Source organism: Acanthochromis polyacanthus, chromosome 18 (assembly GCF_021347895.1).
Source record: "Acanthochromis polyacanthus isolate Apoly-LR-REF ecotype Palm Island chromosome 18, KAUST_Apoly_ChrSc, whole genome shotgun sequence".
Lineage (NCBI taxonomy): Eukaryota > Metazoa > Chordata > Actinopteri > Pomacentridae > Acanthochromis > Acanthochromis polyacanthus.
Genome location: NC_067130.1, coordinates 4,585,517 through 4,603,783, shown reverse-complemented (window position 1 = coordinate 4,603,783; position 18,267 = coordinate 4,585,517). Strand labels below are relative to the sequence as shown.

General features: G+C 40.6%; 1 protein-coding gene across 6 annotated transcripts in view; it reads left to right on the top strand.

Annotated features, from left to right (window-relative positions):
• rimbp2a (RIMS binding protein 2a) overlaps positions 1-18,267 on the top strand; it is a 72,563-nt gene that overhangs the window by 34,226 nt on the left and 20,070 nt on the right. For all 6 annotated transcript variants that reach the window (XM_051938980.1, XM_051938982.1, XM_051938981.1 and 3 more), the window contains 6 exons: positions 2,666-2,755; positions 4,655-4,777; positions 10,062-10,166; positions 11,285-11,335; positions 14,472-14,670; positions 18,079-18,236. In XM_051938980.1, the coding sequence (XP_051794940.1) occupies positions 2,666-2,755; positions 4,655-4,777; positions 10,062-10,166; positions 11,285-11,335; positions 14,472-14,670; positions 18,079-18,236 (726 nt within the window). The remainder of the gene's footprint in view (positions 1-2,665; positions 2,756-4,654; positions 4,778-10,061; positions 10,167-11,284; positions 11,336-14,471; positions 14,671-18,078; positions 18,237-18,267) is intronic.

Here is an 18,267-nt window from a genome sequence, read left to right as displayed (position 1 = left end):
CATGCTCAGGGAGAACATGCAAACTCCATGCAGAAAGATCCTAGGAAGGCCAAGACGGGAATCTTGAAGTTGCAAGACAAAAGTGCTAACCACCACGCCACTGTGCAGCCCAGAATAGTAGTTTGTTTGGAAAAGAAACAGAAGGAAAATAGTTTGGCTACACAGAACCAAACTTCCGGTTTCTGCCTGTTTCCTGTCTTTATCCTAAGCTAAGCTAACCATCTCCTCCTCTTTGCTTTATTTAGTTCTTGGAAGTTCTCTCAGTTGTAGAAAAGATGCTGGTTAATTTATTTCAGTGAAGCAAAGAAGGATGATTGTCATGGGACAGAAAGTGTGAACATCAGTATGTGTGTGTGCAAAGATGTAAATAGAGTGAAAAGACAGAAGAGGAAACAAGAAAGAAGTTGTCAGAGTGAATTAGTTCTTAGTGGTGTTGAGCTATTTCCCCCCCTGGCCTGTCCACTCTGTCTGCACACACTTATGGATCTGAAATTTGCAAAGATCCCCACATGAACACATGCATGCCACACCTTCGCTCAAACAGATGTCCGCAGAGTGCTGTTAAATCCTTGCTATGATGTTTGTCCTAAAGAGAAGAGCCCCATTAGCATATCCTTTTCATCTCCAAACCAGATTTCTCTGTTTATTTGTGCATATTGAAGGTTTAAATTGGCACGGAGAAGTGTGTGTCCCTCGGCTTCGCAGGATTGCACTGTGTTTACAAGATGTTACAGAGTGTTAAACCGAGCTGTGAATGTGTGATTCACTGGAAGTGGGAGGAAGTGGAGAAGCAGACATCATTCCTGTGGCCCAGAAAAAGGAAGCCCTTTAAAGGTCATTCTCTCTTCCTTTTGTTTTCATACTCAGACTGCCTCCGCTGAACCGTCGACTTTCTCAGGGAGGCAGGTTGAGCGGAGGAAAGTTTAGAGTTCGGCCTCAGCTGCAGGGCCTCAGCTGAACTGGGACGGAGCTGTCTGTCAATTTTCACCCTTTCCAATTATCCTCACATCCTTTCCATCCTTCCAACTTTGCCTCCTCTGCTATAAGCCTTTATCCCGGGGTGTCAGTGCAGAAAACAGCTGCAGCCGACACCTCATGATGTGCTCCTTAATTAACATTCAAACCCATAATAATATTTGTGGCTGCTACTGTAGCAAGGTGCAGATCTGTAGACGGAAAACTGAGCTCTGATGTGATATGGAGACAGAGTTACACAATAAATAACAGCAAGCCAACTCACTCACTAGTCTCTTCCGGTCCTTGTCTGTTCTCCATCTAAGTCTTGCTTTGATTGTGTCTTTCTCTGACATCCCTGACTGTCTCTGTGGCTGCACACAAAGAGATGAATGAATCTGGCTGGACTCTCACTCTGCCTGTTTTCCTTTTTTCCTTCTCTTGGCCCAGGTTTTATTGCGATCCTTGATTTGCTCTGATAAATTTGATCATAAACCTCTGAGCTGCACAATCTTTTCTTGTGCAGAAGATGACACACAAAGCATGGACGCTTTTTTTTTACTTAAGCACAGAAAAGTCAAGATCATGAGAGCATATTTGCATTTATATACACTGTAGTGGAGCAGAGCGTTGTAGCTGTCTGCAGACTGCAGCTTTTTTGCAAGTCAGATTGTGTTTTAATCTCAGGAAGATCTGAATTTTCAACCCATATTTGAACTCATTTGTTGATTATAAATCTGCAACTTCTATTTGGAGGCAGTATTTCCAGATCAATAAGACATCGTCAACCAAAACCGTGCTGGCGTATTCTACCAGACTTACCTGGAAAATGAAACCTGTCATCAACTTCCTACTTTTCTTTAAAGACAAAGCAGATTAGCGGGAAGGCCTGACAGCTATTATAAATTTCTTACCCGAATTTTAGTATCAGTAGGCTGAGAATGACAATTGCCAGCGTGAGCTCAGCGCCAGCATGAAGTGGTATTATGTGCCAGAATACGAGCAGTCGCAGTACAATCATTGTTGAATGCTCAGAGCTGTGATAGGAGGAGAGAGTTGGCCTACTTTGAGTCTGGCGTAATTATGTAATGCTTGAGTACCTGCAGCACCAGCGGCATGACAGCTTCTGAATGTGGATGTGGACTGAGGAGTGAGCAGACGGAAGTGCACGGCTCCTTTCAATCCCTTTACATGGTTTGCAACTTAATCTCATCTTGAGCTGGCGAGGTTTCACTGACATTATTCACCGTACTCCTCAATTTGTTTCTATTTCTACCTCAGACCTTTTTTTTTCTCCCTCGCCCACTGTTGCTCTTTTTTTTTACCACCCCGGCTTTCTTCCATCAATTTCTCTCTCCATCTCTTGCTTCCTGTTTCTCCCCCTTGTCTTTTTCAGCTCTCTCCCCCCCTTTCATTCTTAATGCCACATACCAAATGGAGGGTGACAGTATGCAGCTGTGGGTTTTGTCCTCCAGACAGCATCGCGGAGAAAAAGCTTATCCACACACACATGGATGCAGACGGAGGGAGGGATCGGCATTAACCTGAGTCTTTCATCTGTCACTTACATAATAGTTTTAAGATGGAGTTGCACCGTGTGGCTTGCATACGTGATGCGGCCTGATATAAAAGTCTACGCAATGAGGAAAACAGTGTCAAATAAGACACTAAACTTGTCCTTTTTTCTTTTGTTTCTTTGTCTTTTCCACAGAAAGCAAAGCTCCATGCTGCCTTGCAGGAGAAAAATCGTCTGAACCTTGAGCTCATCAACCACCACCTGAAGGCATCCAAGTATGACCAGGTGAGACGTTCGCACATGCAGCATACAAACATGTGGTGCATGGACACACACACAAACAATCATGATCAGTGGCTGGCCAGGTGATGGTCAGCGGTAAAATCTATTTTAGTTTGTAGTATCAGTCATGTAGGAGCCACATATCACACACACAGTGTCTTATAAATGGCTCTGTCATACGTTGGAGCGTGATCCGTCTCCACAGATCAATACACCTGCAGCTGTGTGTCATCATTATATACACTATCTTTATATTCTACATCACATCTGCACACACATGCAAACATCACTGCTGTGTTTCTGTTCTTATTATTGTGTCTTTACTGCTGCATCTCACCCGATTTTCAGGCTTCACACATGCATATCTGAATACATAAACGCGTGCACAGACCCAGAAGGAGAGACAGTGACCGTCTGTGATGGTAGGCGATTAGCTACTCTGGCGCTAATAGTGACTTTCACAGAGGGGGCAGATTTGACACGTATCCAGGGACTCTGCTCGGAGCTTTTTTCCCTCCAAAGTGCCGCAAAAAAATAGAAAAAAGAAAAAAAAAAAGAAACGATGCCATCTGTGCACTGACAAGGTGGGCAAGGAGATGAAAAGAAAGTGGGGCAAAAAGTATGTCCAGCCTTGATTGGTCTAGAGTTTAAATGAGCGGCTTGTGAGGGCAATCATGGCAAAGATACTGGCAAAAATGTACTGGACTGTGCATAGACGGCGAATGAAAGAAACTGAGAGTGAGAAATTAAAGGAAGGGAAGCAAGATAGCAGTGATATAATTACAGAAAGTAATCACAGAAGATAAATTCTGTTGGCTTTGGCGCACTTTTGTTAGTGGTCAAGGGAGTTAACCAATAAAACTGCATTTTATGATGGTTTTGAAAGCAAATTAACACCTTAAACCTCTTAAACATTAAATTTATTTTACATTATCACAGGGTTTGCTGTGTTAATGTCACTGTTTCCACCCATATAACTATTTTCCAGTGGGGGGTGTCAATTTTGAGTGAAAGAAATATTTGAAATATTACCACAGTTTTAACTATGTGAATGATAAACTGATACTAACACATGGTTTTATTTTCCGACCAGCTTTTAATGTTTGATATTATATCACTAGATGAGCGTTTTCTTCATATACCTCATTTAATTTGTCACGTAGAGCACGTAGAGTATCTGGATAACCAGTTTTCTAAATAAAATGTGGTGTTATTACTATCGATGGCTCGTAAAAATGAATAATTATTGTTACGCTGCTTGTTCCGTGTGTTTCTTTGAATGGTGCTAACACTTCAGAGTCTGGATTCAGCCAGAAATCACACAAAATAAATGATCCCATTTCCTTTGCAGCGGACCAGTTTTATGCACTTTGAGAACGCGAGCTTATCTATTGTGCGCTCATCTGTTTTCTTAATTAATGAGATGATGGCTGTGCGGCTGAGGGATGGTTCAGCTCGATCCTGTGAGGCCACCTTTAGAGGAACCGGCTTAGCTCAAGGCCTCTGACTGATGAAGAAATGAGAGGCAGAACGCTCAAGTCAGCAGCTCCGTCTCATCACGGATAAATGGAAATGTGCTGATTAATTTCTCTTCAAATTGTGAACTCTCAATCAACCCTACAGCCAAAAAAAGAGACAGCCTCTATTCATAAATGTAAAAAGTAGGTCTGCTGCAAGAGCAAACCTCATAAAAATTGCATGCTTGTTTTCCTCTTTAGAAAACAGAATAATGGCCTTATTTCGAAACTCTTCAAGGAAAACAAAGAGGAAATCAAAGTGCATTTCTTCACTTTTTCCACACTTTTTTATGTCTCTGTTTCCACTGACTTTTTCTTTTCTTTGCCTTGATTGTATACATGATAATATACAATCCTTATTCTTGTGTCTGGATTTAACTTGCAGGTGCAGTCTGACTATGACCAGCTGAGACAAACCTTTGCTGTAGTGAGCCAGGAGAGAGACGTGGCCCAGCAGGAGAGGAGCCAACTCCAGGGCAAAGTGGATAACCTGGAACAGGTTCTAAAGGTGAGGCAGGTCTGGATTTATGCTTTTATCCCATGTACCCCTGAATACAAATACCACCTTAATCCTTCTTTAAATTTAGAGAGGAATCAGTCAGTTAGTGCTTTGCCTTTGCATTTTCAGTATAACTCTTGTTTTATGTTCTATAAATGCAGATGCTTCCACACATGTGCACTGCATGGTGCAATTAAACAGTAAACATCAAATCATGCTCTGTGCACGTATGAAAATGCAGAGCAGGTAAGGCAGCTGATTCTGATTTTGTTTCAAGATGACAAAAGGAAAAGATTTAAGTGACTCTGAAAAAGATGTTCACTGTTGGGGCACGGATGGCAGGAGCTTCGGTCTCTAAAACGGCTGAAATGGCCAGTGTTTCAGTAGGAATAGTGACTAACACGACATCTGGATTTGACTTTGTGGGAAAAACAGCTAATAATAATGGTCAGAAATTTAGGTTGACAGCTATGCATTGATAGTGCGATGTGTAAAGAAAAATGAAAGTGTAACTCTTCCACAAATAACTGAGGGTGCTATTGCAAAATGTGATCAATTCATTTCAGTTACACTCGACTATATTTATCCAGCATGAGTCATCTCAGGTCACTTCACATAGTAAGAAGAAGACCGTACAAGATTACATTACAGAGAGAAACCCAACAAATCCAGAGATTCCCCAACAGACTGTGTCAGCAGTCGGGGGGTATTATTTTACGGTTGCAGTGCATAAATCCCTCATTACAACAGATGAATGCACATTTGCGAGTTCAGTGGTGCAAAAATGACAGACGCTGGTCTGTAGAGATGCGGAAAAACAAGGATATGGTGAGATGAGTCACCACATTCTTAACAAGTGGTTGAGTGTATGTGAGGCGTACAATAAGAGAATGACACAGGCCTGAATGTTTGACCTCTGCGGTGAGGTGTTATGCTTTGGGGGCTGTTTTGCTGACACGGCCCTCTTGTCCCTTTAGAGGGAACAATCAGAAGCCAGCATGTGGTGGCTCATCACCTTAGTAAGACCCTTTGCGATGGCTTTTCTGGTAATTTGTCAGAAATGGTGAGAAATTCCGACAACACCGAGTCTTTCTCCTGAGTCATCTCTGCTGCAGTGCTGTGGAAGTTTAAGTTGTAGCAAAGACTGTGGAGTAAAACAGCCTTGTGTGCTCAGCTCCAGATAACTTAATAATGTCAGACAGCAATTTGGAGTGCAGTGGGAAATCTCAGAAAAGAGCCTCGGTGCTGAGCTTCTCCAAATAATAGACCTGTAGAAACCAAGGATTTCAGGGTGTCATTTTTCATACACATTTCCTTTCTTTGTTCTGCCCACCGAAATTAGATTTAAGCATTTCCAGTTGTGGATTAGATTAAATGCATGAGCTTGAGTCTAAATTTAGTTCAACAGACCACTGAACAATGTCTGCAAGGTAAGCACTGCACATTTTGTACTACTGAGGAGAAAACTTAAGAAATCTAAACCATTCTTCTCCTCCCTATCATCAGCACTGAGGCTGTCTGTCCATCTTTTCACTGACATACTGTATATCTCGCTAGATTTCTCCAGTGTTCATGCTTTCACTGTTGATGCGTTCCTCGTTCATGTCCTGTTTGTCTCACACCATTCGTCATGTTTGGAGATTTTTCAGACCCCAATTTTCTCTTCTGGAAAGATTCCCTCTCCCCATGTGTTTTCTAAGAAAACTGTAGAAGGAAAGTGATGCAACACATGAGGTGAAGTGTCACTGGTTTCATGGAGAGGCTCTTTTTTCATCCTGTTCTGGCCTGCCAATAGTAATCAGACACAGTCTCACTGCGCCGCGAGAGGCAATCTCATTACAAATCCTCGCCTCCCCGCATCTCCTATCGATTGTCTGTTTGTCAGGATATTTGAGAGAGAAATGTACCCATATGAGAAAAAAACTGACCCGCTCCCCGATACAGCAAAGAGAGGTTTGTCACTTTCTCATTGTGCATTGATTATGGAGACAAAGAGACTATTTAGAGAAAATTACACGGGGCGATGTGGGCGGAGAAAACAGAGATGGTAGAAGCACAACAGGAAAAAACAGGAAAAAGACCCCCTTGATTTTTTTAAAAGGATACTTCAGTCAAAAAATAATGAGATTCCTCACTGCCAATCTTTTTTTTTTTTTTAAGTTTCATAGTCTGGTAACTAAAAGGTTTCATGTCAAACCAGTTGGTACAGAGGGCATAAAGGGCGAGATGTAAGATAAAGTGACTAGTAAAGCTGTTTTTAAAGGAGAGCTTAATATATTTTTTAGTTGTTCTGACATCTGTGGCAAATTCTGGGAGACTTGAACTCTAATTTTACCTGCTTATCTTTGAATCTGATTGAAATGAAGACAAAAGGTGCCTCTGTAGTCAAGGGTCACTGCATGGCGATCAGCTTTGCACAAATTTGTGGCTATTTCGGCAATAATCTCTAGTAATAACAAACATTTTCTCTTTCAAATAAAGCTGGATTCGGTTTCAACAGAGGCCAATACAGATTGTACAGATCTGTTCCCAAGTCTTTGATTGCTTTGCTTGCTGTACGCTGAAAGCTGACAGTCTGGTCCAGCTGGCCTCAGTCTATCTTTTAGTTGATTTTAGGGGAATGAAACCATCTCCAGCGTGATAATGTTGATCATAGCTACACGCTAATTTGTCGTACATAAGTGTCTCATCTGTGAATAAGTCTGGCATCAACCAGTCTCACTCCTTGCAGTAAATATTTGCTTCTGCAGCAGGAACATTGTCTTTCGTGACATTTCTCCACTGTTTGGCTGCTTGCCCCAATTTCTGTAGTTTGAGAAGACCTTGTGTTTCCCGAGGCGCTTCAGTGGAGTTGGAAAGTGCACATTTAGCATAATTCTTAATCAGAACGGAAACAGAAAATTCTTTCTTAGTCTTTGGCTAACTTACATTAAATCTGAAACTTTCTTACATCCACAACAAGAGTTTCAAGTAAAGTCAGGAGATTTCAGACACAGATTACAAGTCAGATGCTTTTTTTTAGGTGTCATTTGTCAGATGTTGTATGCTTTCCATCTCAAGACATATAAAGTCTTTTTAGAGTTGGTTCTGATGTGCTACAGGTGTATTGATAGAAATGACCAGAAAAAGTTTAGAAAAATGGATTAGTAAGGAACATTTTGCAGATTGGAGGTTATATAATGGCATCTCCTTCTTTAAAACTGGTGTTTTTGTGGGTTCCCAGACAGAAATTAGTTTGACAAATGAATACTAAAGTGAAGTTAGAGAAGATTTTTCAGTAGTTTGTGTTTGCTTTGTGGCTTCAAAAGACCCTCTGCAGCTCTCGAAGTGGTCTACAGCCTGCCCATCCAATCAGATTGGTGTTTTTTGTGTAGTTAGCTGAATATTTGTTTTCAATTAAGTTCAGTTTTATTTATATAGCCCCAGTTACAGGTCAAATTGTCTCAAGACGCTTTATAGAACCCAAATGCCTGAACCCCCAGAGCAAGCCCTAAGGCAGCGGTGGCAAGAAAAAACTCCCTTTGAATGCATTTGTTCTAAGTCCAACCCAGCCCATATCTGCCATCAGCCTGGGTTAAGATCTGACCTTTGCAGGATTTCATCTCTGCAGGAAACTTTACAAGTGACCTCGGTTCACTGGAGACGTATCATCTTATACAGTTGGAAACAACAGCTGGTTCACAGCATCCCAGAAAGCCTCTGCACCTCGGATTGAAATGCAGATAGTAGTAGACATCTTATCATCTACTGGTCTCTGAAATCTATCAACAATCATAGATGGAGGATTCTAATTAGTAGAAAGAACACACTGGAGACAGAAGTGAGACTTTGCCAATATTCTAAAAACCTATGTGTACAATAACAAATTCAGTTACTTAGACAACTAAATAAGATTGTTAGTCAGTAAAATCACAGATCTTGATAATAGCTTTAGTCTGAGTAATGTTTAACTTGACAGGAGCCACAAAACAATTCCTGTTGCATCTCTACTTGAACTGAGCCTTCTGTGAAACTAAAGGTTGGCAGTTGTTTAAACACCAGAGCAGCGAGGTGGTGAACGGGCAGTTGTTGGAAACTGTATCAGTGAACCAAGTACATGACATGAACCTGCTCCAGTGAAGCTCCTCTGCTGTTTCTGTTTCAACACAACATCACAGGGTGTTGAAAATGTAGGTTTGATCCTGGGCTTCTGTCTGCATATGCAAGGGTTAAAAAAAATGGCTTTCACTGAGGCTAAAGTGACAGCCTCTCAGCCACCCCGGTCCTCTGCAGCTTAGAGCTTCTCCCTGATTATGCAAAGCAGCGACTGCCTGCTCAGGACACCTCAAAGCTACTCCGGGAGGTAAAGAAGCTTTTCTGTTTTTTTTTTTTTCAAGGGAGAGAGAACACAGGGTAAAAATACGAATGTCAGAGCTTTCTAAGCTGTCTTTTCTTCTTAAACTCACAGAAACATCTTGTGGCCTGAACTCTGTTTCTGCATGATGTGGCCGCCGGACGTGCCTTGGTGGATATAGAGACTGTATAGTCATGACTTGGCTAATTTAGGGCAGATTTGGGATTGGTGTGGGTGACCGTGTGTGAAAGCTTTGGTTGGGGCAATTCAGAGTCAGATGTGATAGATATATGTGTATATGTGTGTGTGTGTATGCAAATTTCATGATAAAAAGCCAATATTTTTATATATTGTATGTTTTTCTGCAGTGACAATGAGTATGAGAGTGTCATATTTGACCTGAAGCAAAATGTAGCATGTTAATTACTGAGATCAAGCGTTGCTGGTCTTCAGATTCAGATATTATCAGACAAGTCATAGCTGCTTTCCTTCCAGGTTCTAATCTCAACTAAATGGCTTCGTGATGCTTTATTGTGTTCACTGGAATCAATATCCTCATCTAATTCCTGGCAACCTTTCAGTTTATTTGCTTGGTTTAATCTGTGAGGCTTAAGTGATACTTTGCTTTGATTGCTAGGATTTATCATATTAAAGCCAATGCATCCAAGCTTTTGCAAGATTTTTTTCCTTCCGTAAACATTAGAATGCGGAGTTGCAGGTAAACTGGGGTCAGTTTCCTCAAAAGCTCTCGCTCGCTGCAGAACGTGTCCATCTTTTCCTGCCAGCAGCAGCAGTTTTCGGATGATTTTTTTAGAGTCTGAAGGTCTGGCTATCTGTCACCGTCAGTAAATTTAAAAAAAAAAAAAGGTGTGGTTGGGTTGTTCTTCTGGGATATCTTCAAAAATCCTCTCTTAATAACATCCCTCATACTTCCTTTCCCTCCCGCTGTTTGTTTCTCAGCATATGCATGGGGCTGTAGAGCTGAAGCAGCAGTTGCAGACAGAGCATGAGCAAGCCTTGGTGGCCCTTCACACTAAGCAGAAGGAGATCAATCAACTGCAAAAGGTATGAGCATACGCATAAAGAACAAAAATTGATTATTTAAGTCGTATTTTTTCATGCTTTTGACGTATTGACTTCATGCCCACAGCTGCTCGTTTAGTTGCTGGTGTATCAGTGGCCGGCTAATGCTGAATCACTGTCACAGAATCGCTGCTACTGTATCAGGAAACACAAAGAGCTCACAAACCCGAAAAGAAATCAGCAGATTTCTATTAGAATTGCAGATTCAGCTGCAGCGCCTTTGATCGCGTGATGAAGAGCTCTCTGCTAAAAATGTTGCCTTTCTAGTTGTTGATAAATTTATACACCTTGTGAACATCCCTCAGTGTGCAGGTAATACTTTTTTTTGGAGGTGTTGGTACAATTTAAGATGTGATGTATGTGTTCTTGCTCAGAGAGTAGCTGAATAACACTTTAGATATCACAGGAGGATACATGGAAGTGCTTTTGACACTGCTGTGTCTGTCTGGAGGCCTGAGATGTTCAATTAAAACCTGTATTTTTACTAAGAATGCACCATATTTATGGGTTGTGTATCTAAAATGAAGAGTTTTTTTGCTGCTAAGTCACCTTAATTGTCAGTACTGGCACATTTACTGAGCCTACCTGTGTTTTTAGCTTTAGCAAATTCCAATATTTGCTTACCTTTGTCCGGCCACAGCATGTAACTATCAAAATAAAAGCTTCTTCTAATGATTGATTGTTCCAATAATATCAAAATATTCCCTGGATTAGACTCAGGCTTTGATATTTTCATAAAACGGGTTAATAAGTAGCTTCTTCTTCAGAAAACTGTTAGATTCCACTCCTGTTTTTTGCGTTGATGTTTAATCAAAAGAAAGTCAGAAAGACACAAACAGAGCCTAATTGATTTGTACTATCACACGGAGAGGTGCTTTTAATGTTGAAGACTGTGCTTTCACTTCCTTTAACAGCCACCGCTTGGACACTTCCACACCCTGAAATAAATCAGTTTGTGTTCGTCGGAGCTGTGATGAACCAGTGAGCCTCTGCCAGGGTATTGCGTTGACAGTATGTCAGCTGTGTGCTGTCTACTCCACCTCATGCGCTGCGATCACAGTGTCAGCTGTCACCGTGTGTCTCTGTGTGTTTCTCTGCAGGCTTGGGTTCAAATTGACCAAGAGCATGAGGACGCAGTACACCTGTTAGAGGTACAGTAACACAAACGGATACTCACCCGGCTTCACCTCGCCGACACAACACGTAAATAAAAAATAGATTTCTGTTTTAAGCAGATAAGTCAAAAGGTGAATTTTTCATGTTAAATAAGGGTTCATTTCATCACTTTTGTTTCTGTTCAGTCATCTCTGATTTGCCTGAAATTTGTGTAGCGTGAAATCAATAAAACTGACATTTAGGATGATGTTTGTGAAGTTGAAGGGGGACGTATCACATGCTTAAATAGAAACATGGCATTTTCACCACAGTTTTTTGTACATTTAAATCTCAGGCTATGCTTAAATAATAATATCTCAGGAACAATTTAAGATGAATATTTGACATTTTCGCTGTTATTTCTCATCATACCATTGATTTAGCATCTGCAATATTTGACAAGTTGATCAAAAAATTCTAAATATGGGTGATTAAGATACAAAAAAACAAATGAAGGCACGAAAAGTCCTACCTTTGAACTCTCATTAACAAAAATTGATAATGCAGAAGTCAACTAGTAATATTTTCAGAGTCATATGTAGATGCAGGTCATAATTATACAAAACATATGGCATGCTTGGTTACAAAATTTAAAAGAAAGTTATTTTTGTTAAGCAGATTTGATACCTGTCAACTATGTTACAAAAAGTCCCGCAATTATATATTGATCCTAGAAATCTTTCCAACTGGCTTTTTGAGTGTGTACTTACAGAAACACAGTGGTTTAAGCTAAATGCTAACGTTCATGCTGGATAATGTTCACTGTGTTTGTGTTTAGGCATGTTAACATTTGCTTAACAGCATCCATTCATAAAAGTGAGGTGGGCATTCCTACAGATATTTAAACTGAAATATTGAACAAAGACGGCCACAGGATCACTTAAGCCAATAGACTTTATCATCTGGTTAATATAAATGTTGTTCAAAATTTCATAGAAATCAATATTTGTCGAGACATTTTAGTCTGGATTGGAGCGATGCACCGACCTGCACTGCCATCTCTGGGGCCAAGCTGCAAGCAGGACTAAAACAATAGTTATTAGTCAAACTGCATTTTCCACACCCACACAGTTTTCAATAACCACAGCTGATTGCACCTCTGCTGAGCCTGAAACTGGCCGGAGCTGCGCTGTGAATTACTTGAAGTCAGTAAACAAAATTTACCAATAGGGATGATGAAAGTGTAAAATATCCCAACCAGAGTGTTAGAGATGTCAAAGAAGCACAATCTGCAGACCAAACTGAGTGTAATGATCTCATATGTTTGGATTCAGAGTCAAGTTCTACTGCTTTCTAAGGAAGATATTTTGACGTAGTTCTAGTAAACATCTCTTGCCGTTTGTCTTCATTTGAGTTATTTAAACTAGAAACCAGGCACATGTTTATCTACAGGCTTCTTTTACATTATTTACGCTTAACTAGATTGCTTAAAATGAGTCTTTTTGATCTTGTTCCAAGATCTTATGGGCTGTAATGACAGTTAGACAGCCTGACCTATTTAAAGACAGCTTATTAAGTGAAATTCACTGACTGCATGGTTGCTAAATGTGCTTATTTTGAGCACAAACCTGATGATTTATATAAAGCTTGGCCTTAAATTTGACGATTATAAACAGTTGTCTGAGTGGAGAAACAGTGACTAGGTTCAAACCAAGCCTGGATTTGGGAACTATTTCAATTTTTATTTGGATTTTAAGAAACTGGATTTGTTCTGAATTCCAGTGCACAGAAACATTATGGGTGCTATTTGATGCTTTCTGCATTGAAGCGGGTGATGTGGTGGAGATTAAAAATTGAGTTCTGTGTACAGAATTGGCCTTTTCCTGTCCAGAAATACTCATGAGCAGATGCTGTAATATGGTGTAGGTTTCTGAAAACCCCACACCAGTATGTGAGTCATACATCAGAGTATTCAAACAGTAGCTTAGCATTACACTCCTGCCTCTTCCATCGCCCTACTTAAGCTTTGCAGTGCTCTTGTTTCAAAAATATTACTGCAAACTTTTCTTTTTCGCAGTTGCAGACTTACACATGTCATTAGTGCTGCACACAGGCTGACCTTTGTTCCCTGTGATCAAATGGCCGACCTGCTGTGTTTCATCACAGTCTTTTAAGATGCTTGTCACTGGCTCATGCACTCGTTCCTCTTCTAAATCCTTTCGACACGACAATAGGTTGTGGACTCCTTTGAGTGTAGTTCAAGTGAGGTCATGTTATTATCCATCAGAAGCACTTTAATATGATTTTACTGAGCAAGCAGCCAGAGTTTGACTCAGGCAAACAGCTTGGAAACTCCGCTGTCAAGGAGTTCTTCTTAGAAATCCACTGTATTAGTTCAGAGTCTCTTTCGCAGACCTGTTTCTCAGGCAAACACACATTTCCAGAGGAAGAACACCGAAGCCGCTCTGTCAGTGTGAGCAAACAAACAAATAATCCTGGATATGTTTTCCATTCTCAGTTATTTTTACTTTGACAAACATAACTTTTGTTTCTTCCCTTTGTTTTTTTTTTACCTTCTGTTGAGTTTTTTTTTTTATTGCTTGTTCCCTCATTTATGTTCTATCATTTCCTAAAGTTTGTCTTCTTCCTTTACTTTTTCCGACTGCATGCTTTTTGTCTGAACAGAACAATAAGGACAGAATGTTTCAGGTATTTATTTTCCTCTCTGATTTGTTTCATCTTACTCTATGAATTTTCCTCAACATTTTGTGCAAAAATGAGAATCCATGATGAACCCTTAACGTACCACTAATCTCACTGGACAGCTCTTAGATCTTTATGAACTCCTTTGATAGGATGTCTATGATATGTTGGCTTAACGCGGAGCAGCGGCTTTTTTTCCATCAGAATTTAGCTGTGTTATGTGTCAACAGAGGACTCCACACTTCTGTATGCTTTGATTAGACTGCTACTATAACATACTGCTAAGGCTTGGAAATGGCTCTTTAGGGATCCTTTTCTAATTAGGTCTGTGTTCGATCAGCATTAATAGATAAGACAACTATTCTTTAGAGGGCCCATGTCTATACAATTACATGTGATGAAGTTTCACCTCCTGGGCTTTTCTTTCGTTCCTTTCCTCTTGATCATGATCACCTTTCTTTCTGCTCTCTTTCCTCTCATTTGCCAAAGGTCAAGGTTTGTGACCTGGAGCAGAAATGCAGGTCACACAGTGAACACTTCCACCAGCTGTCCAAAGAACTGCTGAACTTCCGTTTGCAGTCGGAACCTGTGGAAATCCTTCAGATTGATCCCGCCTCCCAGATCCCGCATTCACCGGAGAAGAAAGTTGCACAAGTCATTGTTGGATTTGAGGTCCAGCCACAGACAGGTGGGTCACAAGTAGGGATCAGTCCGTTGTTTTATTTTAGGGCCGAAACTGATGCTGATTATTGGAAACCGAGAAAGGCTGATAACCAATATTTGCAACAGATATCCATTAAATGTTTTAACTGCATGTGATAGAAGGGAACCTGTCACTCATAACTAGGCTTCTTCATTAATAAGGGGGTGACTGTAACCAAATATGTAAAATAGAAATAGGAGTGATTAAATAAGGATGCTCTCCTCTGTTTGTGTAGCACTGACTGAGATTAATCAGTCTGTCTCCTGCTTTTCTTCTCTATTTTCTTAATCTCTCTCTATTCCCCCACTTTTATTGTCAACTAAGGTCCAGATCCTAAAGCATTATTAATTGTTGTTTTCCACATTCTGTCGCAGCTGCCTTCTAACTTAACCGCTAGCCATTAGCCTTAGAGGAGCTAATTTTCTGGCTTGTGCCAACAGATTGTGTTTCTGGATTCAGTTTTTGCTGCTTGAGAGACATTTCTGAGACCACTGAGTGACAACAGACAGAGAGAGAAGGAGGAGAAGTGCTGCAGTGCATTTCATTTATCAAAAATCAGCTTATTAAAAATAGAGATTCAGAAAAAGAGCAAATATCGCCCACAGTATTTGGTCTATCCCTAGTTAGAAGTCTCACCTCATCACTGATGTATTTATTTGATTTTTTTTTATACATACACACGTGGACAAAATTGTTGGTACCCCTCAGTTAAAGAAGGAAAAACCCACAATTCTCACTGAAATCACTTGAAACTCACAAAAGTAACAATAAATAAAAATTTATTGAAAATTAAATAATCAAAAACAGCCATCACTTTTGAATTGTTGATTAACATAATTATTAAAAAAAACAAACTAATGAAACAGGCCTGGACAAAAATGATGGTACCTCTATAAAAGATTGAAAACTATTTGACCAGAGTGACATGATTAACTCAGGTGTGTCATTTAATTGACATCACAGGTGTTTCCAAACTCATAATCAGTCAGTCTGCCTATTTAAAGGGAGACAAGTAGTCACCCTGCTGTTTGGTGAAAAGGTGTGTACCACACTGAACATGGACAACAGAAAGCGAAGGAGAGAATTGTCCCAGGACATCCGGAAAAAAATTATAGACAAACATCTTAAAGGTAAAGGCTATAAGACCATCTCTAAACAGCTTGAAGTTCCTGTGACAACAGTGGCTCATATTATTCAGAAGTTCAAGACCCACGGGACAGTAGCCAACCTCCCTGGACGTGGCCGCAAGAGGAAAATTGATGACAAATTGAAGAGACGGATCGTTCGAATTGTATCCAAAGAGCCCAGAGCAATCTCCAAAGAAATTAAAGGTGAACTCCAAGGCCAAGGTACATCAGTGTCAGATCGCACCATTCGTCGTTGTTTGAGCCAAAGTGGACTTCACGGGAGACGACCAAGGAGGACACCACTGCTGAAAAAAACTCATAAAAAAGCCAGACTGGAATTTGCAAAAATGCATGTTGACAAGCCACAAAGCTTCTGGGAGAATGTCCTTTGGACAGATGAGACCAAACTGGAGCTTTTTGGTAAGGCACATCAACTCTATGTTCATAGACTCAAAAACCAAGCATACGAAGAAAAGAACACTGTCCCTACGGTGAAACATGGAGGAGGGTCAGTAATGTTTTGGGGCTGCTTTGCTGCATCTGGCACAGGGTGTCTTGAAAGTGTGCAAGGTACGATGAAATCTGAAGACTATCAAGGCATTCTGGAGAGAAATGTGCTGCCTAGTGTCAGAAAGCTTGGTCTCAGTCGCAGGTCATGGGTCTTCCAACAGGACAACGATCCAAAACACACAGCCAAAAACACCCAAGAATGGCTGAGAGAAAAGCGTTGGACTATTCTAAAGTGGCCTTCTATGAGCCCAGATCTGAATCCCATTGAACATATGTGGAAGGAGCTGAAACATGCCATTTGGAGAAGACACCCATCAAACCTGAGACAACTGGAGCTGTTTGCTCATGAGGAGTGGGCCAAAATACCTGTTGACAGCTGCAGAACGCTCATTGACAAATACAGAAATCGTTTAATTGCAGTGATTGCCTCAAAAGGTTGTGCAACAAAATATTAAGTTATGGGTACCATCATTTTTGTCCAGCCCTATTTCATTAGTTTGTTTTTTTTAAATAATTATGTTAATCAACAATTCAAAAGTGATGGCTGATTTTGATTATTTAATTTTCAATAAATTTTTATTTATTGTTACTTTTGTGAGTTTCAAGTGATTTCAGTGAGAATTGTGGGTTTTTCCTTCTTTAACTGAGGGGTACCAACAATTTTGTCCACGTGTGTATGTGTACATCTGAATTAATTTGTCCATATTCAACTATATGTGCATAGGCATATGCACTACCAGTCAAACGTTTAAACACACTTTTTCATTCAAATGAATGAAAGTGTGTCCAAACTTAGATGTGTGTGTTCTGTGAATCCTATATACACTCCAACATGGCTACAGTTACTCAATGATTAATTTTCATTTTGCATTATTAGTGTTAACAGGAGTGCTGTTAGTACTTGCAGCGACAGTCTATTAATGATTTTATCTGCTTACTTCATAGTGAATATCGGAGTGCTCTGGTTTAATAGTTAACCATCAGTGGGTCCGCCCATTCTAAAACATGGATGCACTCCAGACTCCCCCAGCAGAAGCATCTTCAAAGATTACATTATGATCAGATGAAATGAGAGTCAGAGTGAGCTCATCCCCAGACAGCTCACATAACAGCTGGATCAGCTCACTGCCGGCTAGAGGTGGACCCCATTAATGACGATATTGCTTATTCATGATCAATATCCATCCTAATTGATAACAGGCCTGATGTATGACATGAATGTGATTTAATACATTAGTATTCTAACAACACCTCGTGCAAACTGCAGAGCCAGCAGATACAACCATATCAGCGATGTAGATTTATACAGTCTGGCACCGACCAAAGGTCTTTGAAGTGCTGGAAATCCTGTTTTATCTTCCTCCTCAGTGTAAAAAGAGTCGCTGGTGCTTTTGTGCTAATGCATAATATTCTCACTCGCAAACTGCAGGAACCCAGTGACGCAGTGGATCCATGTTGTTGACTTATTTTAATTTCCTCAAGGAATTCAACTGTTTGCACTCTTAGACTGCAGTTTTTTATTTTGTATTTCCTGCAGTTTTTATATGTGTGTGTTTTTCTTCCTGAGGGCTGTTATTTAAAGACGTTCGTACTGCAGATGAGAAGGGCTGATGAGGGTGGAGTAGCCTTTTGCCATGAAGGGTGTAAGCTGTAGCGCCGCCTCAACAGGAGATAAATAGCGGTGCAATGGGAGGCAAATGGGTGCAGATGGAATGACAGTTGCTCTTTATTTGCTATGGAAATCAATGTCTCCCAGGTGATGAGCGCTCGGCAGACACGCCGCTACTGATCTCCCAGTTCTTGCCCTGCACACTGCAGACTGGAGACAGAGAACCACCAGAACAGCTACCTGTCAAATCCATCACCGTGACAACGGACCACCCCAGCAGCCCTCGACAGCTTACCCCATCAGAGGTGGGTCTCCAGGCTCTTCCACAGACTGCTT